Here is a 17560-nt window from a genome sequence, read left to right as displayed (position 1 = left end):
GCAGTGCGACAGCGAGAGCGACGGGGATGACAAGGTAAGCCTTCCACCCCCTCACCTGCCCCTCCTGCTGACCTGGACCCCAGCAGGCAGGGCCCTGGACACCAGGCAGAAAGGTCGTGGTTCTCCTGTGGGGTGTGCGGGTGACTGTCACCTCCCTGACCTGGCTGAGGACCAGATGCGGTAGACATCCACGCTGGGACCTGGGACACTGCCCGGGCCCCTTGGGACTGCAGGACCGGGCCTCAGCTCCTGGCCTGTCAGCAGCTGTCTCAGTCCAGGGTTCGCTGGGATGGGGGAGCCATGGGCAGAGCGGGGGCCACACTCTGTTGCGTTTCCATGCTGGGGGCCGTAAATATCACCCCAAAACAGAGACTTCCGCTAATAGCAACAGCGCCTGGCCCCTCGCAATTCCCTCCTACCCCCCGCTTTTCAGGAACAATGAAGTTTCTACTAACTCGGGATTTATGCAGTGAGAGAGTTAGCACAGGGACAGCCGAGGGGCCTCCCGGAGGTGCCGGCATCCTTCTGCGTTCCTTTCCGCAGCTCCTGCCTTGGCCCTTGGGGTGCAGGAGACCTTGGTCCTGGCCATCTGCAGGGCCCTGTGTGTCCTGGGGGAAGGGGAGGAGCTCTTGGCTCAGCAGTTACTTGCAGAGCACCTACTGTGTGCTGAGCTCTGTGTGGGCAGGGATGCAGCTGGGCGCGCCACTCGGGACTGGCTCTCAGGGGCAGCGCCCAGCAGCAGCAGGCACAGGCGTGAGACCCAGCGGGTGCAGGCGCCTGGCACTCACCGCCCCAAAGCCCTGTGGGGCAGGGACTGTCGCCATCTGATGTAGAAGTGGAGACCGAGGCACAGAGAGGGTAAGGAACCTGCCTGAGGTCACACAGCTGGAACCCGGGCAGGCCGGGCACGCCGTTCTTGGTGAACGAGCTAGCAGCCCACCTGAAGGGCCTTCGGTGGTGAGACGGCAGGAGGTGGCCGCGCCGCCGTGGTGGAGCCCCTCGTCCTCGGGGTGGGGCCCCCCGGGGGTGGCGCTGGGCACCAAGGAGGACAAGTGTCCAGGCAGCGGGGCCAGTGTGCATGAGGGCTCTTCGTGTGAGGCAGATGGAAGGGCAGCTGAATACCAACTGGCGTCTAGGCAAGTTTCTGTGAACTGGAACGTGGTCCCGTCGGAGGGGTCTGTGCGGTGTGAGAGCCTCAGTTGCTGCCTCTGTGGTGTGTCCTGACCTGCGTGGGCAGGAGCTGTGGACGGACAGACGGCCAGCCCCGTGCTTGAGCGTGAGGCTTCACGCTCAAGCACAGAGCAGCCTATGAGCACATGAGCAAGTGTGGAAAGAACCCAGGCCGGCTAGCAGGGTGCTCAGGGTCAGGGCAGGCCTGCAGCGGATGCCTGGGGTCCGGACGCCCAGCCTCATGAGGTAGGGCACGGGTCTGGGCTGGGCGAGCGTTCATCCCACGGGCCGGGAGGGGGCAGGAGTCGCGCGGCGAATGGAGGAGGAGCAGGTGTGGGCGGCTGAGCTGGGGGTGCGCCGCCCAAGGCGAGGGGCCCAGAAGCTCTGTGTGGAGTCCTTGCTGCGGTCTAGACCATCCGGGGAAGGTGGCCAGAGGGCAGGGCAGCTAGGAAGTGTCTGTGGTTCCGAGTGCTGCCCCTCAGCCGTCCTGTGAGTGGACAGGGTGTCGGGCCGCCGGTGGGCGCTGGGACAGGTGCCGCGTTTCCGCAGGAGCTGTCGCTCCTGGTGTCTTTTTTATATAAGTTTATGTGTTTAGTTTGGCTGTGTTGGGTCTTCGTCGCGGCGCGCGGGCTTCGCATTGCGGTGGCTCCTCTTGCTGCGGAGCACGGGCTCTAGACGCACGGGCTTCAGTAGTTGTGGCTCGCGGGCTCAGTAGTTGTGGTTCGTGGGCTCTAGAGCACAGGCCTCCGTAGTTGTGGCTCGCGGGCCTAGTTGCTCCGCGGCGTGTGGGATCTTCCCAGGCCAGGGCTCGAACCCGTGTCCCCTGCCTCGGCAGGCGGATTCTTAACCACTGCGCCACCAGGGAAGCCCCACTCCTGATGTCTTTAATGTACTAGATCACAGCGCCTGGGAAAGTGCTGCGCTGGGCCATCACCTTCAGCACCTCCTTTAATTGCAGATCTGCAGGAAACGCTCTCTGAGGCCACGGGCTGCTTTGAGGGGGTGTGGGGAGGGGCTTCTGAGACCCTGAGGCAGCTGACTGCTCTGTCCAGGGGCCCCTTGGTCAGCGCTGGGTCTGGCATGTTTCACCCTCCACCCCTTGGTCCACCCCTCCTGCCAGAGCGAGGACCCTGGAGTGGAGACCAGGCGCTGGAAGGGGCCGAGCCAGGGCACAGCCCCACGTGGCAGCTCCGACCAGGCACGCCGAGAACTTCTGCCCAGGGCCGTCAACCCCGGGCACCGAGGCCAGCAGGCTGTGACCGAGGGCTAGCCGGAGGCCGTGGCTTTGGCCTCCTCTGCATTCACGCCCACCCGCGCCCTGGCCGTGGCCCCGAGCTCAGCCTGGCCGAGGGCTGATGGGCACAGCAGGCGCGGTCACCGGGGGTGGCCCGGGAGCTCGCTCTGGTCGGGTCTGGGGTGGGGTCTGGAACCAGCAGTTCCTCCTGACGACTCCCCGTGCAGCGTGAGGGAAGAGCCCCACTCGGAGGGTCTTTGGGAAGGCCAGGGTCCGAGTTGCGGAGGCCTCTGCTGGGAGAGACGGGGTTCTGCGCCAGGGCTGACCCCGTGGCACTCTCACCGGGCCTCGGCGGCCAGGGCTCCCCAGGAGGAGGGGCAGAGCCCAGTCTTCCCCGTGGTGACTGGCGCCCGGCGTGGCCATGGCGGTGGGCCCCCAGTGGGCTGCACAGGCGATATGGGCATGTGACCACCCCTGGCTCCGTCGCGGGCAGGCCTTAGGGGGGCCCAGGCAGGGGGAGGGAGAGAGAAGCCTCCCACTGTCGCCACCTGCTCCGTGAGTGATGGGGTGCCTCTGCTGGGCTATGGTGAGCTCTGAGCTAGCACCGGGTGACTGGGCCTGCCACTTGTGGGGCGATGGGCCCCCTGAAGTGGGCAGAGCCGGGCCATGCTGCAGAGAGCCTCTCAGCTGATGAGCCAGGGAAAGGTACAGGATTCCTCCCCGGTCACCCACGTCTGCCTTCTCCATGAGCACATGGGGCTTCTGGGACACTAGGGTGTGTTCCAGACAGCTGGAGATGCAGGCCAGAGGCCAGGCCGAGATTCCATGCAGCGGACCATGGTGCCGCTCGGAGAAGGGGGCCTGGACGGAGCCCAAGAGCTGCCTGGTGGTGGGGAGGTCTTGGGGCTTCCCAGAGCTGCCCCCTGGGATAGGGGCCCCCGCTAGGGCCCCAGGGCTGTTCACCAGCCAGCATGGACAAATCTTGGTATTTCTGCCGCCGGGACGGGGATGTGTGTGATCAGCACTGGCTGGGCTGTTGTGACTCGCCAGGCCCTGCGTGGCTGCCTGGGCTGTAGGTCTGGAGGCTGCAGCTGCCCTCACCCTGCCCTCACCAGCTCTCCTCTGGGCGTGGCACAGTTTCCTTGCTCGCCAGCTCACATCTCTGCCCTTACAGAAGGATGCAGAGACCTCTGTTGCCTACGCGATAAACTCCCTACCTCTGTCCTGGCTTTCAAGGTGCACACGCCAACTGTCTACCACATGGCCCCGTGTCAGGGAGGAAGCTGTAATGGAACTGGACTAGAGAAGGAGTTTGCATTTCTCACCTAAAGGCCCAGATGTGGACCCTCCCGGCTGGCATGGCCTGTCTGTGGTCATCAGGCTTCTCTGTCTTTCTGCTTGGCCATTCTTGGCATATGGCTTCCTTCCTCATAGCCACCTCTTGATCCACAGAAGCAGCTGTAGCACCAGCCATCTTATCTGCATTCCGCTTTCCCACATCATTGATCTTACAACCTGACTGATCGCCTCCTGCGTGGTGAGGCAGGGATGATGTTGATGTAAAATGTCCAGTGGGGCCGAAGCAGAAGGAGGGAGGGAGGGAGGGAGAGAGTGGCTGAGCTCAGAGAGGCCACACTGTAAAAAGTCATGGCAAGAAATTCAGCTTTTGATCCAAGTGTGGTGGGGAGCCACCTTCCTGGGAGGTCCCTGACACACAGCCTCGCCCTGGCAGTGCTCCCCAGGGACACGAAGACACCGAGGGTGTCACCTGCGGTCCAGACCGCTCTGTTTCCTCCATGGCAGTGACCCCCGGTCACTCGAGGCTGTTTGGGTCTGAGTTGGGGTGGTGGGTTTGGAGAGACCTTTGGAGTTCCTTCTGTCCTTTACCCGAGCTGGGTTTCTGGGCAATGAGTAACTTCCTCTGGGCCCGTCCAAAAGCAGGCGCAGGTCAGAGGGCCAGGGTGGACACTTGCCTGGGACCTCGGCCAAAGTTACCATCCCCCGCCTTCCCCACCCCCTACGGCGGGGAGAGCAGAGAGAGGCGTCCGCCCTCTGCTGCACTCCGGGGCAGAGCCCTGCCTTTCCGAGGCCGCGAGAGCACAGGTGGCAAGGAAAACACCGTCCGCTGACAGCAGTGCCCTGGCCTCCCCTGGAGCCTGGCCGCGAACAGGCTGAACGAAGCTGGGACAAGCTTGACTTGTCACACTTCTTGGTGCACAGCAGACTGGAAGCAGCGGTCAGAAGGCCCCCGGGCTGCGGAGACGCAGCTGGGTGTGCAGGTGGGGCGGGAGAGTGAGGGCGGAGCCCCGTGCGGGGGTCTGTGGGCACTAACTCCACACCCGTGCTGGGCGCTGGGGATGGCGTGCCGGGCAGGCAGCCCCAAGGAGGCCTCCTCCTGGGCAGGGCGGCGGGAAGACCAGGGCTCCGTGTCTCCTGGCCGGTTTGCGCCCCCGCGCCCGCCAGCATCTGAGGTCAGGGTCTGAGAGCAGCTGCACCTCCAGGGCCTACAGCTGCCCCTCCTGCCCTGCTTGCCTCCCCGGCCCCGGGCTCCTGCCGGCCCACCCGCCCCTTGCCCACCGGCCTCGGGCTCTGCCTCTTGGCTCGAGGTGCGGACATGCTGAGGACAGTGTGCCTCCCGGACACGGACAGCCGGAAACCCGCGAGGCCTCTCCAACCAGCCCAGCCCCGGAGGGCAACGCGCAGACTTAGGGACAGACAGACAGATGGAAAACCTCTCCGCCGCCTCCCCTTCTGCGGGACCAGGCCCTGCCCCGGGGGCAGCCCACGCCCGGGATGCAGGCCCCCCGCCCCCTGAGACGCTCCCCTCGCCACAGAACCCCTACATGCTTCCCCACGCCCCACCCCGGCCCTGCTCTGGGCGCTCAGTGCTGGCGGGGAAGGCGGCCTGAGCTGCCAGGAGGCTCCGGAGCCGGGCGGCCAGATGGCTGCGGTTGGTGTCTAACTGTTGTTTTATTGGAAAAATACGGGGTGAAAAATTGTGTGGGGCTCGTCAGGCAGCCTGCTGGTCCGGGCCGGCTGCCGTCTGCCTGAGCAGCCCGGCCAGCACCCAGCCCTCTCTTGAGGGGTGTCTGTCTGGCCTGCCCGCCAGGCTCGCCCCTCCAGCCCTCCAGGACGTGCTCCCCGCGCTGGGCTGCGGGAACGGGCAGGGCCGGGCATGGGGCCGTCAGGTGGCTGGCCGGAGGGCCGGGTGTCCTCCGAGGGCAGCCCTGCAGCCCCGAGCCTCGCTCTTCTCTAGTTAAGCGTTGTGAACGGGGGTTGTGGCGGTGCCTGTGGCCCGGGGGGGAGGCTGGGGCTTGGGGGGTCGGCGCTTGCTGCTGAGATGGCCGGGCGGGCGTCCACCCCCCAGGCCCCGGGTCCGCCTCGCTGCTCGGGGCCCTCAGTCTGCAGTGAGCACGGACGCTGGTCCAGGCGCTGACGCCTGATGCCTGACGAGGGCCTCCTCTGAGCCCCCGCCTTCTCGCCTCTGACACGAGGCTCGCTGGACCCACCCCTTAGGTCCCTGTGGCAGCCAGGAAAGGGCACGACAGCCCGACAGCAGCTCCGCGCAGCGCCCGGCGTGCGTCCCTGCCGCCCGTCTCGGGGCAGCTCCCCTCTGCATCCCGCTGGTACTTGCCTCCCACGCCACCTCCGCTGCCCCCAGTTCCCGCAGGACGCCCCTGCTTGCCCTCGGAGCGTCCCTGCTCACAGAGGTTTCCTCCATGTGCCAGCCCGGCCCCGCTCCCGAGAACACCTCCCCGTAGTCTGTAGGCGGTGCACCCGTCTTCCTCTCTCCCAGCCGCGGGCCCCCCTCCAAGGCCGGGTGCTGGGGGGACAGAGGTGTAGGGAGCTGGTGCTCCCCGGTGCAGGGGGTCCTACACCGGTGACCTCACCAGGGTGTCCTCACAGGGGCTCCGGGCTGTGCACCGTGACCTAGGGCTGCTCCAACCAGAGCGTGTCTTCCCACGGGGCTGCCCGAGGAAGAGGAAGGGCCTTTGGCGGTTTGCTCACTGAGGGTCCCAGGCAGGCACGGGGGCGGCACATAGGTCCCAGCAAGGACCACGATCCGATGACTGAAATGTAGCCCGCGCCTCCTGGGCCCTGCACGCGTCAGCTCATTCCGCCCCAGATAACCCTCTGAGCAGGACCCCGGGCAGCTCCCGCATCCACCTCCAGGTCTCCCCGGGCTCCCGCAGGGATGCACCGGGCTGCCTGGGCGCTTACAGGGAGGTTGTCCTCTGGCCCTGGGGTGTCCATACCCCTCTGTGCCTGGAGGGGTCGTAGCACCTTCAGACGACATCTGCCCTGCTAGCCTCGGAGGGGGCCTCACTGGGCGGGGGCGCCAGGGGCCTGGTGCAGGCTCGCGAGGTGGGTGGTCCTTACCTGGGGGAACCACGGATTGGTCAGGGCACAGGCAGAGGCTAAACATGTAGAACAAGAAGATGCTTTCAGAAATGGTCAGAGCTTGAGGACCAGTCAGGTGGCTGGGGCAGGGGTTAGAGGGCGGCCGAGACCCCCCACCCCGTCCCTGCACACCCCGGCCCTGCCACTGTGCAGAGCTGGATCAGCGCCACAACGGCGCTGTGCCCCCGGGTCCCCAGCAGGACCGGAGGCGCCGCCCCGAGAGGAAGGGCTTTGCCGTTGCTCTGGCTGAAGAGAGCCAGGCCTCCGTGGCCTTCGTGCAGACGCAGACGCGGCTGGGGACAGGCAGCCGCCGCACGTCCCTGCCCTGCGTCGCGCACGCGCGTGCTCCCACGCGCACACACGCACGCCTTCACACCCGCACACGTGCGCGTGTTCGCCCACGGAGTGTCGCACACACGTGCACTCAGTGGGCACTCGCGTGTGCACATACACGGGTGCGCTCAGTGCCCACACGCCCCTCCTGATACCTGGAGCTCATGGCTTCTGCATTAGACACCGGCTGAGAACCCACTCCCCTCAGGGATGGGCTGGTCAGGGTGCCCACCGCACACTCAGTGGACCCCAGTACCACACACTGGGCAGCTTAAACCACAGGAAGTTGTTCTCCTACGTCCCGGAGACCGGGAGCCTGGCATCAAGGTGTGGGCAGGGCCGCGCTCCCCTGGAGGAGGCTTCCTGCCCCTGGTGGCCTCAGGCTTCCCTAGCTCGTGGAATCGCTCCCATCTCCGCCTCCGTGGTCACGTGGCCTCCCTCCCGCACCCCCGTGTCTGTGTCTCCTCTGTGCAGAAGGATGCAGTCATAGGACTTGGGCCCCCAATCCAGGGTGCACTCACCCCAAGATCCTGAATCACAGCTGCAAAGACCCTAATTCCAAACACGGTCACATCCTGAGGTTCTGGGTGTGCATGTCTTTGGGGGCCACACTCAGCCGCCGCAGCGGGCTGCCCTGGCCTGCTCGCAGCGGCCTCACGGGCAGCACAAACCGCAGAGGGTTGTCGTGGCCGCAGCGCTGAGGGCTGCAGAGGGCCCGGGGCCTCCTGCGCCCTAGAAGCCCCACTCAGCCTCACGCAGCATCCACGCGGCTGTTCTCCCCAGCCCATCAGATCCTCCCTCCTCCAAGGCTTTCCAGAGGGTCTTCCCAATTGCACGCACCCTCACATCTTCGGCACAGTCTGCAGTTACCCCTCTGCCGTTTTGCACTGAACTTGCATTTTCTGGTCAGGAAGGAGGGCGAGCCAGCGTTGAGCGGGGTCTGAGTTCACCCTTGGTCGGCCCATTAGTGAGCATTTGTAGATTTTTCTGGCCTTTGCTTCTTTCCCAACACTGGACACCAATGATGGACATGCCCAGCTAGCGAGGACCCTCTGGACCCCGCCCCGCCTCCCACGCCCTCCCCTCCGCTGAGCCCGCCAGCCTGGCCCAGAGCGTCTGCGCTCCGGTCCACAGCCACGGGGTCGCTCTGTGTGAGGCCACAGTCGCAGCTCGGCAAGGATGAACCGAGGCTGGGGAGCCCAGCCCAGGAAGCCTGGCCCCCATCCCCCCAGTGACCCCCCCAGCCACACTGGCCTTCTCACACGCATGGGACCCTGTCTCGGCAGGTGTCCTTGTCACACGGCCCACAGGCCTTCGTCTGCAGCCCCTGCATCCACTTGCCCCCCAGAGAGGCAGCCACGAGGGAGCGGGCCAGCTGTCAGCGCCTTAGCCCAACCGAGCGGAGCCCAGCGACTGACGTGGCTGATTGGCCGTGGGGTGGGCACTCCCAGTGCCCCCCGGCTGTGGGTGGAGCCCCTCCATGGCCCCTGTGACGACACCTCCCCCTTGCTCTGTGTAACGATGACAGATGTGGTTCTAAGATTGGTTGTCGGCCCTGCCCACCACGCGCGGGCCCTGAGTGGGTTACCTCTGTTTGGCCTGGAAGTCGCACAGGGATGTCCCTCCTGGTAATCTAGTCCCGCCCCGTTTCCTTCTAGATTTCTAACCTCATTAAATCTTTCACATCACAGCCACTTTCCTTTCTAAACAGAATTAAAGCCAGTCCTGCCCAAGGTCTGACTTTACTCCCAAACCAGAGGGCGGTGCCGTGGCTCAGAGGTAGCCTGGCAAGGACTGCGGCCTTTTCAAGGACCATGAGAGCCCAAGGTGGTCTTAAGAATGATGTTTGAAGTGAAGCCGCGTCATTACGGGAAGACAGGCTCCTCCAAGGTCAGGCTGTGGTGGGAGAGGAGCCGGGGGGCACACTGAGACCTTGACCATGACCTGATGGTCAGACCCAGGGGCTTGGTCTGGACCGGGAGACGAGGCCGGGCTGCGGCTGGAGAAGCTGCTAGAAGCTCCCGCTGGTTCCCGGCGCTGGCCCAGCCCTCAGGTGCCACCCGCTCTCCCCACCGCCACGGGCTCCAGGAAACTTTTACTGCCAGGGGTGGGGTCTCCAGGTAGCTGGGAGAGACTGGGTGCAGCCCGGCTGCTCATCCGGAGGAGACATGATGATGCAGTGTACCTTTGGGGCCCCGAGGATTCAGCTGCTCAACTGGGGGAGGTGGCCTGAGCTGGCGCACCAGGGTCACCGCCCCCAGAGCTCCAAGCTCCGTAACCACTGCCAGCTGACATCTCCAGTGGGAGAGCCCCTGTCCCCACCTCTGGAGGGGCCCCACCACCTGCCCCCTGTCATCCCCATGCCTGCTTGTCACTGCAGCTCCTAGCCCAGCTCCCTGCGCCCCACCCAGCCCTGTGGCGGATCCTACAGAGGGGTCTTTTTAAAGACCTCATCGTCCGTCTCCTCCTCAGATCCCACACACATCTCTTCCTGTTGCTCAACACAAATGCCCAAGCTCTCTCATGGCCCTCAAGGCCCCGTGCCCCACCCCACCTCCCTGGCTGGCCCTGCCAGGTTGTTCCTGCCTCAAGGCCTTTGCACTGGCTGTGGCCGCCCCAGAAGGCTCTTCCCTGAGCTCCCCTCAGCGTAGCCTGGTCCTTCTCATGTTTCAGGCCTCAGCTCAGACGCGCCTCATGGGAAGGCTCCCCCAGCTGCCATCAGATCAGTGCCCGTCACTGCTTTTCACATTGCCCTTTACTGTCTGTCCACCCCATCTGCACTCGTATTCCCTGTCTCCCTGTGTGTGGCCCTTCTCTCCCACTAGGCTGTGAGCTTGACTCAGGCCTGCCGATGGGGCGGCTTGTTCTGCATTCCGTCCCCTGGTCGGGGTCCTGGCTGTGAGTGTAGCTGAGTGTGGCTGCGGTGACAGGTTGTCACCAACTCGGCAGCCGAGTACGACACTATTATCTCTCAGTCTGGAGGCCAGAAGTCCCACAGGAGTGTCCCCGCGGGAGTCAAGCTGTGGGCTGGGCCGGCCCCTCTGCAGCTCCAGGGAGAATCCCTTCCCGGCCTTTCTGAGCTTGTAGAGGCGCCCACATGCCTGGGTTCCCGGCCCCTTCCTCCATCTTCACAGCCAGAGGGCAGCGTCTTCCCGTCTCTCCTCCCACTAGTAAGGACCCTGAGATTAAGCTGTGCCCATGGCATCGTCTCCCCATCTCCGGGTCAACTGACCAACCTTGATTCCACTTTGCTGTGTAAGGTTCACAGACTTCTGGGCTTAGGGCCCTTTTGCTGCTGACCCCAGAGGGGTAGATCAGGACACCCCACTGCATGAACACCTTTCCCCTTCGCTGCCAGAGGCCTTGGAGCTGGGCCAAGTGCAAGAGCTCACACCCTGCTGGGGCACGGTGCAGTGGGCACGGGGGCACATGGGCCCGCAGACACCCACCCCTGAGGTACAGCCACCCCCCAGCCTGGGAGTCAGGGTTCTCCCGCCAGAATCCCACGTCCCAGGACCAGTCTCTACTGCTCTCCTAGAGGAAGAGCACGTCTTGGCTAAACCCACGGACCCCAGGGTCAGACTGCCGGGTTTCCAATCCCAGCCCTGCCACATACCAGCTCCGTGGCCTCCAGCATGTCACCTCACTTCTCTGTCTCAGTTTCCTCATCAACAAAACGGAGATGACAATAGTATGTCCTCAAGGGATAGGCGTGAGGGCCCAGTGATTTCATGGTTAGAAGCCATTCAGCACGGTGCCACATATGTGCTGTTTTTATGGCAGGAAACAGGGTTTCGTGGTATGATGTTTATGGGGGCGGGGTAAGGGGAATATATGTAATTGGTAAATAATTCAAACAGAACAAAAGGACTTAAAAGCCCCACCTAGAGGCTGGCACCGTTGGCCATTTCTTTTTTACGGTTGGAGATTAACTGTGGGCTGTGTGAGTGCATGTGTCTGCCTGTGTTTTGCCGCCTTTTGAAAAGGGAGCGCTGTCCCAGTGCCCGAGGCTCTGGAGCTGTGTCCCAGGGTCCCGTTTGAATGGCTGCGCGCTTCCCCGCTGAATGGACCCGCCTCTGATCACCCAGCTTAGGGCAGGCGTCTGCAGGCCCTGAACCTGGGCTCTAAGCTGTGGGTCCCAGGATGCCTCGCCAGAGCTGACCTCCTGGTGGCCTTAGCCCCACAGCAGCTTAGAGGTGGGCTCTCAAACTCCTTCCAGGAGCCCCTCGGCCCCCTTACCCTCCGTGGATTGTTTTACAGCAAGTTTCATGATTGGGAGTTGTGCTGCTGGCGTCCTGGTGTTGCACCTGCGCGCTCTGGAATGTTAGGTGCCACCCCCTGGGCCTGGATCCATGTGGGGCAGATACTCGGCCTTCTCAAGGGGCGGTTGTTCCCCCTGGATCTGAACTCGGTTTGAGCCCACGGAGCGGCCAGGTGGCTCCGGAGTAGTGGTCAGGGTTGGCGTGTACTCGCAATTACAGTAACTAGTTGGACCCCTTCTCCCACTTTGCATCCCCATTTCGCAGATGGTGAAACTGAGGGCGGAGCTTACATCGGACAGATGTGGGGGCTCTGTTGTCCTTCCTTCAAGTCCCAGCTCCTCGACCTCGCCGCTCCGTGACTCAGTTTTCCCCCCTGTAAACTGGGCGTAGGAGCCATCCATACTCGTTGCTGTGAGCGTCGGAGGAGCCGGCCCATACAGCGTTCGGTACAGCTGGCACCGCGCGCTCTGACCTGGTGACGGGGATGGGACGGCGAACGCTCGAACCCAAGTCCGCGGCCCCGTGCGGGCAGATCTGCGTCTCGGGGCTGGATTAATCGGGCCTGCCCGCGCCCCGCCCCCGCCCCGCCCCGCCCCGCCGCGCTCCCTGGCCGCCGCCTGCGCGCCAGCCAGCAGTGAGCCTGCCGCCTCCGTCCCCGCCGCCTGTGGGCCCTGCGCCGCGCCCGACGGCGTCCGGGAGCCCAGTGCGCACCGAGAGCCGCCCGGAGCGCGCCGAGTCGGCGCGGCGGACATGCGTGCCCCGCGCGCCCCCGGCCTGGGTTCCGGCTAGGCAGGGCGCCACGGGAGAGGGGCCACCTCGACGGGCCGAGGCTGGCGGTGGCCCGCGTCCATGCCGCCCAGCTTCGACTCCGGCTCCGGTACGAGGACTAGCGGCGGTCGCCTGCAGAGCGCGCCGGACCCGGGGCGCCCGCGCGGTGAGTGAGCGCTGGTGGCTGCGGGGAGGAACTCGGGACTTTGGGGGCCGGGGTTGAGAGAGCAGCCGCCCCTTCTATAGGAACGGGGAGCGGGAGAGGCCCCCGGCGCTCTGCTCACTCCGTCTCTCACGGGAGCCGGGCGCGCGGAGACCCCACGTACCTCCGCCTGCGCCCCTGGGGCGCACGTGGCGGCAGACCCGCAGAGAGTCCTGGGCCTCGGCCAGGGCGCTGGGGGGCCCGCGGCGGAGGCGGGGCAGGGCGCTGGGGGACGCGCGCCTTTGTCTGCGCCCTGGCGCGGGCTCGGCCGCCCGGGTTCCCGGCCGCCGCCGCGCTCACCTGCCCGGAGTTGGAGCTCTTTGTCTGGGGCGGGGCGCGGCCGGCGGAGTCTGTGCCGCGTGTCTGGGCCGAGGCTGCCCCGTAGGTTGGGTCCTCGCAAACAAAGCGCGCCTTGACCTCCGCCCGCGGCCGGGATTGCGTATCTCCGGGGAAAGAGTGCTGACCCTGACATTCTCCGTACGGAGCGGGCCTCTTCCACGGGGACCCTGAACTTGCAGCCCGGGGACCTCCAACCTGCACTTTGGCCTGAAGTGACCCTTTCCTTTCACACCCACACCGGCTCAGTGCCAGGATTGGAGGGTGCCGGCGCTGCCTGGGTCAAGTCCCAGTGGATAATCCTCGGGAAGTTATTAGCACAGATCTGGTGGTTGCGCTAGGGCTGCCCACCCGCCTTGGGTCAGCTGGCCGGCTCCGGACCCCTTGTCCTGGAAGGGAAAGAACCGAGGGACCTCGACCTGGGCCAAGTCCCAGCAGGGGTGGCTTTGTGCCTGTGCTGGGAAGGGCTGGAACCTGAGCCACGGCCTCAGAGGTCCTGGGAGCTAAGGGTGCCTGTGGGTGTTTGTTGAGAGACTTCTCCAGTGGGCCTGGCTGTGCCTGGCCCGGTATCCCGGCCCTTGCCGTGCGGTGGAAGCCTGCCAGGTCCCTGCCCACGACCCCTGTGGGGACTTGGATCCCTCAGCTTCCCTGAGCAAACTTTAACTTGGGCAGTGTGGCTGTGAGGACCGGACGGACAGGGGACAGTGGCCTTGCCACCTGCCTCCCTTCTTTGCCCGGGTGGCATCCCAGGGCTTGGCAGGGCCAGGGAAGACGCTCCCCGTCGCCGCTCCTCGCCCCCCTCCACTCCCTCCTGTGCTCCCCTTTCACTTTCCCAGTGTCTGGGGCGCCACCTCCTGGCTTTGGGGCCTTGAAGTGAACCAGAACTGGCCTAGCTGGGCCTCTCGGGCAGGGCAGCGGCGGCGCCTGCAGCCTTAACTGGACTTGCCGCTCTTCCCTCCACCCCCAGTCTCGGACCGAGGGCAGTCCTGCCCCGCAGGAGCAAACGCACTTTCTCACAGTGACGCCTCTACCACGTTCCTTTGCGACCCCAGCCTTGGTGGGTCGGGGTGCCCTGCTGTATCAGGTGAGGGCTGGCACACACGCCGACCTGCCGACCTGCCGTGGAGTAGCCCCTCCCCCTCCCAGTGGCCCAGCGACCACAGCCCTGGGAGCTAATGACAGCTTGCAGGCTGAGCTCATTCATTGCACCTGCTGATAGCGCCCGATGAGGCACTGGGGTGGGCTGCTTGCACGGTCAGCACCACCCCCAGGCCCGGAGGGGCTGTCGGTGCCTCAGGTGATGGAGACCTTGAGGGGGCGGCCTCCGGAGAGCAGAGTGGCTGCCCCTGCTCTGGCCTATCTCATTGGGGCGGCGCCAGCCCTGCCCACTCATGCCCTTCTCCCGCTGGTGCAGGGCAGCAGGCGAAGAGGATTTAAACGTGCGCCAGTGGGGGCGGGGCACCCTCAGACTGACGGGGTCTGGGAAGGCCTGTGGGGACTTGGCCGAAGCCACTGGGTCAAGGGCCCAGACAGGCCGGCCGGCCACACCCTTTTCGGGGCAGGGGGAGAAGCTCACACTGTAGTTTGGGGCGGTGGGAAGGCACTGGAGTGTTTTCAGTCCAGGGTGACTTGTTCTGGTTTGGTTTTTAAAGATACTCTCGGCTGCTGTGTGGAGAATTAATTTGCGAGAGTGTTAACGAGACCAGCTAGTAATTAAGCAGCTGTCACTCGGGCTGTGTGGCCTCAAGTGGGAGTGTCAACAGGACCCCCTCCTGGGGTCATGGCGAGGGTCCAGTCCTGTTAGGCCTGGGGTTCTTTGGGTGGGAGGAACGGTGACTCATGGGCCTCTGCGGGAGGATACAGGGCTCTGGGGGCCCCTGGCCGTAGCTCCCAGCAGAGCTGGGGCCATGCCTAGTGCAGAGTGAGCCGGCGTGAGGTGTCCCCATCCTGGCCCTGAGCGGTAGGAGGCCCGGCGCTGCTGACTATGCCGTCCTGACCCCGCGGACCCCCAGCTCAGGTGGACCCCTCACCCACCCATCCCCGCCCACCCCCCGGGGGTCTCCTCGGGCAAGGCCACGATCCAGGCTGCTCACCACGCAGGATGCCTCGGGAACACCCTTAGGAAGAGGTAAAGCCACAGCCTCCCTGCAGAGGGCACGCCGGGCCTCAGCTCCCCGCTCCCCTGGGCGGGGGATCCTCCGCTGGGGACTCCCCTCTGGTGCGGGTCCGAGTCCAGCCCGAGGAGCGTGGGCCTGTGTTTTCGGGCTGCGTTTGCCACCTGTTTTCTTCCCAGTGCGGGGTTTCGGGGCGTGGTTAGGCAGGAGGCCCCAGCCCAGCACGAGTGTAAGGGGCGCGGCGGTCTGTTCACGGTTCGCTCTGCACGTTGCCGTCAGCAGGCCTGGAGTGACGCGGGCCTGGGGAGCCTCAGTGCGAGCAGCTCCTGCCCTTTCCCACAGACCCGGGCCCTGCCTGCGCTGGGCCTCCTGCGTGCGTCACTGTCCGGGGCTCCTGTTTCTGTTCTGTTCACCTGTCAGTCTGTTCTCACCTCAGTCCCCGTCTCACGATTGACTTTCTTGCACCACAATTTACGTGCAAACAAAACGCGCCTGTTCTGAGTGTACAGTTTGGTGTTTCGACAAATACATCCCACTACATGCCCCCCACCAGAGTCCGACAGAGGATGTTTGCATCACCCCCAGAGAGCTCTTTCACGCTTTTTTCTTTAAGGTTTTTATTTATCATGGTGAGATACACATAACAAAATTACCATCTTAACCATTTTAGGTGTACAGCTCGGGGCATTAAATATATTCATATCGCTGTGCAACCATCCAGCTCCAGAATTGCTTCATCTTGCCAGACTGAAACTCTGTCCCCGTCAAACACTAATGCCCCGCCCCTCCCCCGGCACCCGCCAGCCTGCTCCGTCTCCGTGGACTTGCTGCTCTGGGGGCGTCATATCGTGGAAGCACACGGGATCTGTCCTTTTGCGACTGGCTTGCTTCACTGAGCATCACGTCCTCAAGGTCATCCACGTTGCTGCCAAGTCAAAGTTTCCTCCCTTTTCAAGGCTGACTAATATTTCATTGTGTGTATACACCACATTTTGTTTATCCAGCCATCTGTTTATGGACACTTGGGTTGCTTCCACGTTTGTTGTTTTTTTTGGTTTTTGGGGTTTTTAAAGTATTTATTTATTTGGCCCGCACCGGGTCTTAGTGGCGGCACTCGGGATCTTCGTTGCCACATGTGGGATCTTTTTAGTTGCAGCAGGCAGGCTCTTAGTTGCTGGCATGTGGAATCTAGTTCCCTGACCAGGGGTCGAACCCAGGCCCTCTGCATTGGGAGCGCAGAGTCTTAGCCACTAGACCACCAGGGAAGTCCCTGCTTCCACGTTTTGGCTCTTGTGAATAATGCTGCTGTGATCGTGGGTGGACAGATACATGTTGGAGCTTCTGCTTTCAGTGCTCTGGACATATGCTCACGAGTGGGATTGCCGCATCATACGGTAGTTCTGTGATTGATTTTTTGAGGAACCTCCATACCGTTTTCCACAGCGGCTGCACCGTTTAACATTCCCACCAGCAACGCACAAGGGTTCCAGTTTCCCCACGTTTTTCTCGCCAGCCCCGGCTGTTTTCTGTCTTTCTTGATAGTGGACGTCCTGGGAGGAGGCCTCATGCCCTTTGGTACTCAGTCACCCCACGCCAACAGCAACCACTGTCTGCTTTCTCCCCGAGGACGTCCACGATGGGGGCATCGGGAGACACTGGAAGCAGAGTAGTGGTGCCCGGGGCGGCGGGAGATGCGAGGATTGGGGTGACTGATAGCTGAAGGGCATGTGGTTTCTTTTTGGGGCTGAAAATGTTCTAAAACAGGTTGAGGTGATGGTTGCTCACAGCTGTGTGCCTCCAGTGGGCGTGTTACATGGTATGTGAATCATATCTCAGAGAAACTGTTTGAAAACAACACCAGCTGGGAAGAAAAGGTCTGCTCAGAACAGCCTACGGGCTTGCGGCCGCGAGCCAGCGGGTGGGCCACACCCTCATCCTCCCTGTCCTTCCCAAGGCCCTGCACACACAGGGGCGTCTCCCCAGGAGAGGAGAGGCCGAGCGGCCCAGGGGCCCATCAGAAACTGCCACGTTCCCTCCTGAAGTGGGCTGGCCCCACTCCACGTGGATACTCAGTGCATCAGTGGTGGCCGGGGTCCCCAGACCTGGGACGCAGCATGTCTGGGGCGTGGCAGGTGATGTCCTGCAGCCTGGGGCTGGGGGGCGGGGGCATCCCAGCTCTGCTGCCCCCACCCTGCCACCTCCAGTGCCAGGCCCAGCGGAGCCCCGATCCCCAAGTCCTAGCTCCCCACCCAGCAGGGCCCCGCTGAGCCCCTGCATCCCTGCCGAGTGGGGCGTCCTGGGTTCTCTGATCACAGGCCAATGACCTGTGTCCGAGTACTTGCAGCTGGGCTTGGGCGTGGTCACCGTCCTCCATGGGGGCTGTGGGCACAGAAGGATGTGCTCTGCCAGGCTGGGCGGCCCTTGTGTGCGCAGAACCTGCCCAGACCTGTTTCCTGGGTGCCGGGGGCAGGGGGTGAGGGCCAGGTTCACCCCAGCGCTGTAGGTCTCTCTGGCCTCTGACCCTCCTCTCTTTCTTCCAGGCGTCTGTGGGCTCCGAGAAGCTCTTTGCCCCGGCAGCCGATAAAGGTACGTGTGTCCCTGGGCTCCTGGCCTCTAGGAAGGGACAGGACACATTCCTGAAGTCCGTGGCGGCCCCCAAGTTAGGCTGTCTTGGGTTTCAGGTGCAGAGCCTCAGGCAGGAGTTGGGTGCTGTCATTTACTGAGGGATGCAGCCCGCCCC

General features: G+C 64.0%; 1 protein-coding gene across 16 annotated transcripts in view; it reads left to right on the top strand.

Annotated features, from left to right (window-relative positions):
- FBRSL1 (fibrosin like 1) overlaps nt 1–17560 on the top strand; it is an 84527-nt gene that overhangs the window by 52825 nt on the left and 14142 nt on the right. For 15 of the 16 annotated variants that reach the window (XR_004521365.2, XR_004521366.2, XM_033836665.2 and 12 more), the window contains 2 exons: nt 5–34; nt 17361–17406. Coding sequence is in view for 14 of the 16 variants with exons in the window: in XM_033836665.2 (XP_033692556.1) it covers nt 5–34; nt 17361–17406 (76 nt within the window). In the remaining 2 variants the exon portion in view is untranslated. The remainder of the gene's footprint in view (nt 1–4; nt 35–17360; nt 17407–17560) is intronic. The other variant, XM_033836664.2, reaches the window with a different exon arrangement.

The sequence above is a fragment of the Tursiops truncatus genome, chromosome 13, assembly GCF_011762595.2.
Source record: "Tursiops truncatus isolate mTurTru1 chromosome 13, mTurTru1.mat.Y, whole genome shotgun sequence".
NCBI classification, from domain to species: Eukaryota; Metazoa; Chordata; class Mammalia; order Artiodactyla; family Delphinidae; genus Tursiops; species Tursiops truncatus.
This window is presented reverse-complemented; position numbering and strand designations above follow the sequence as displayed.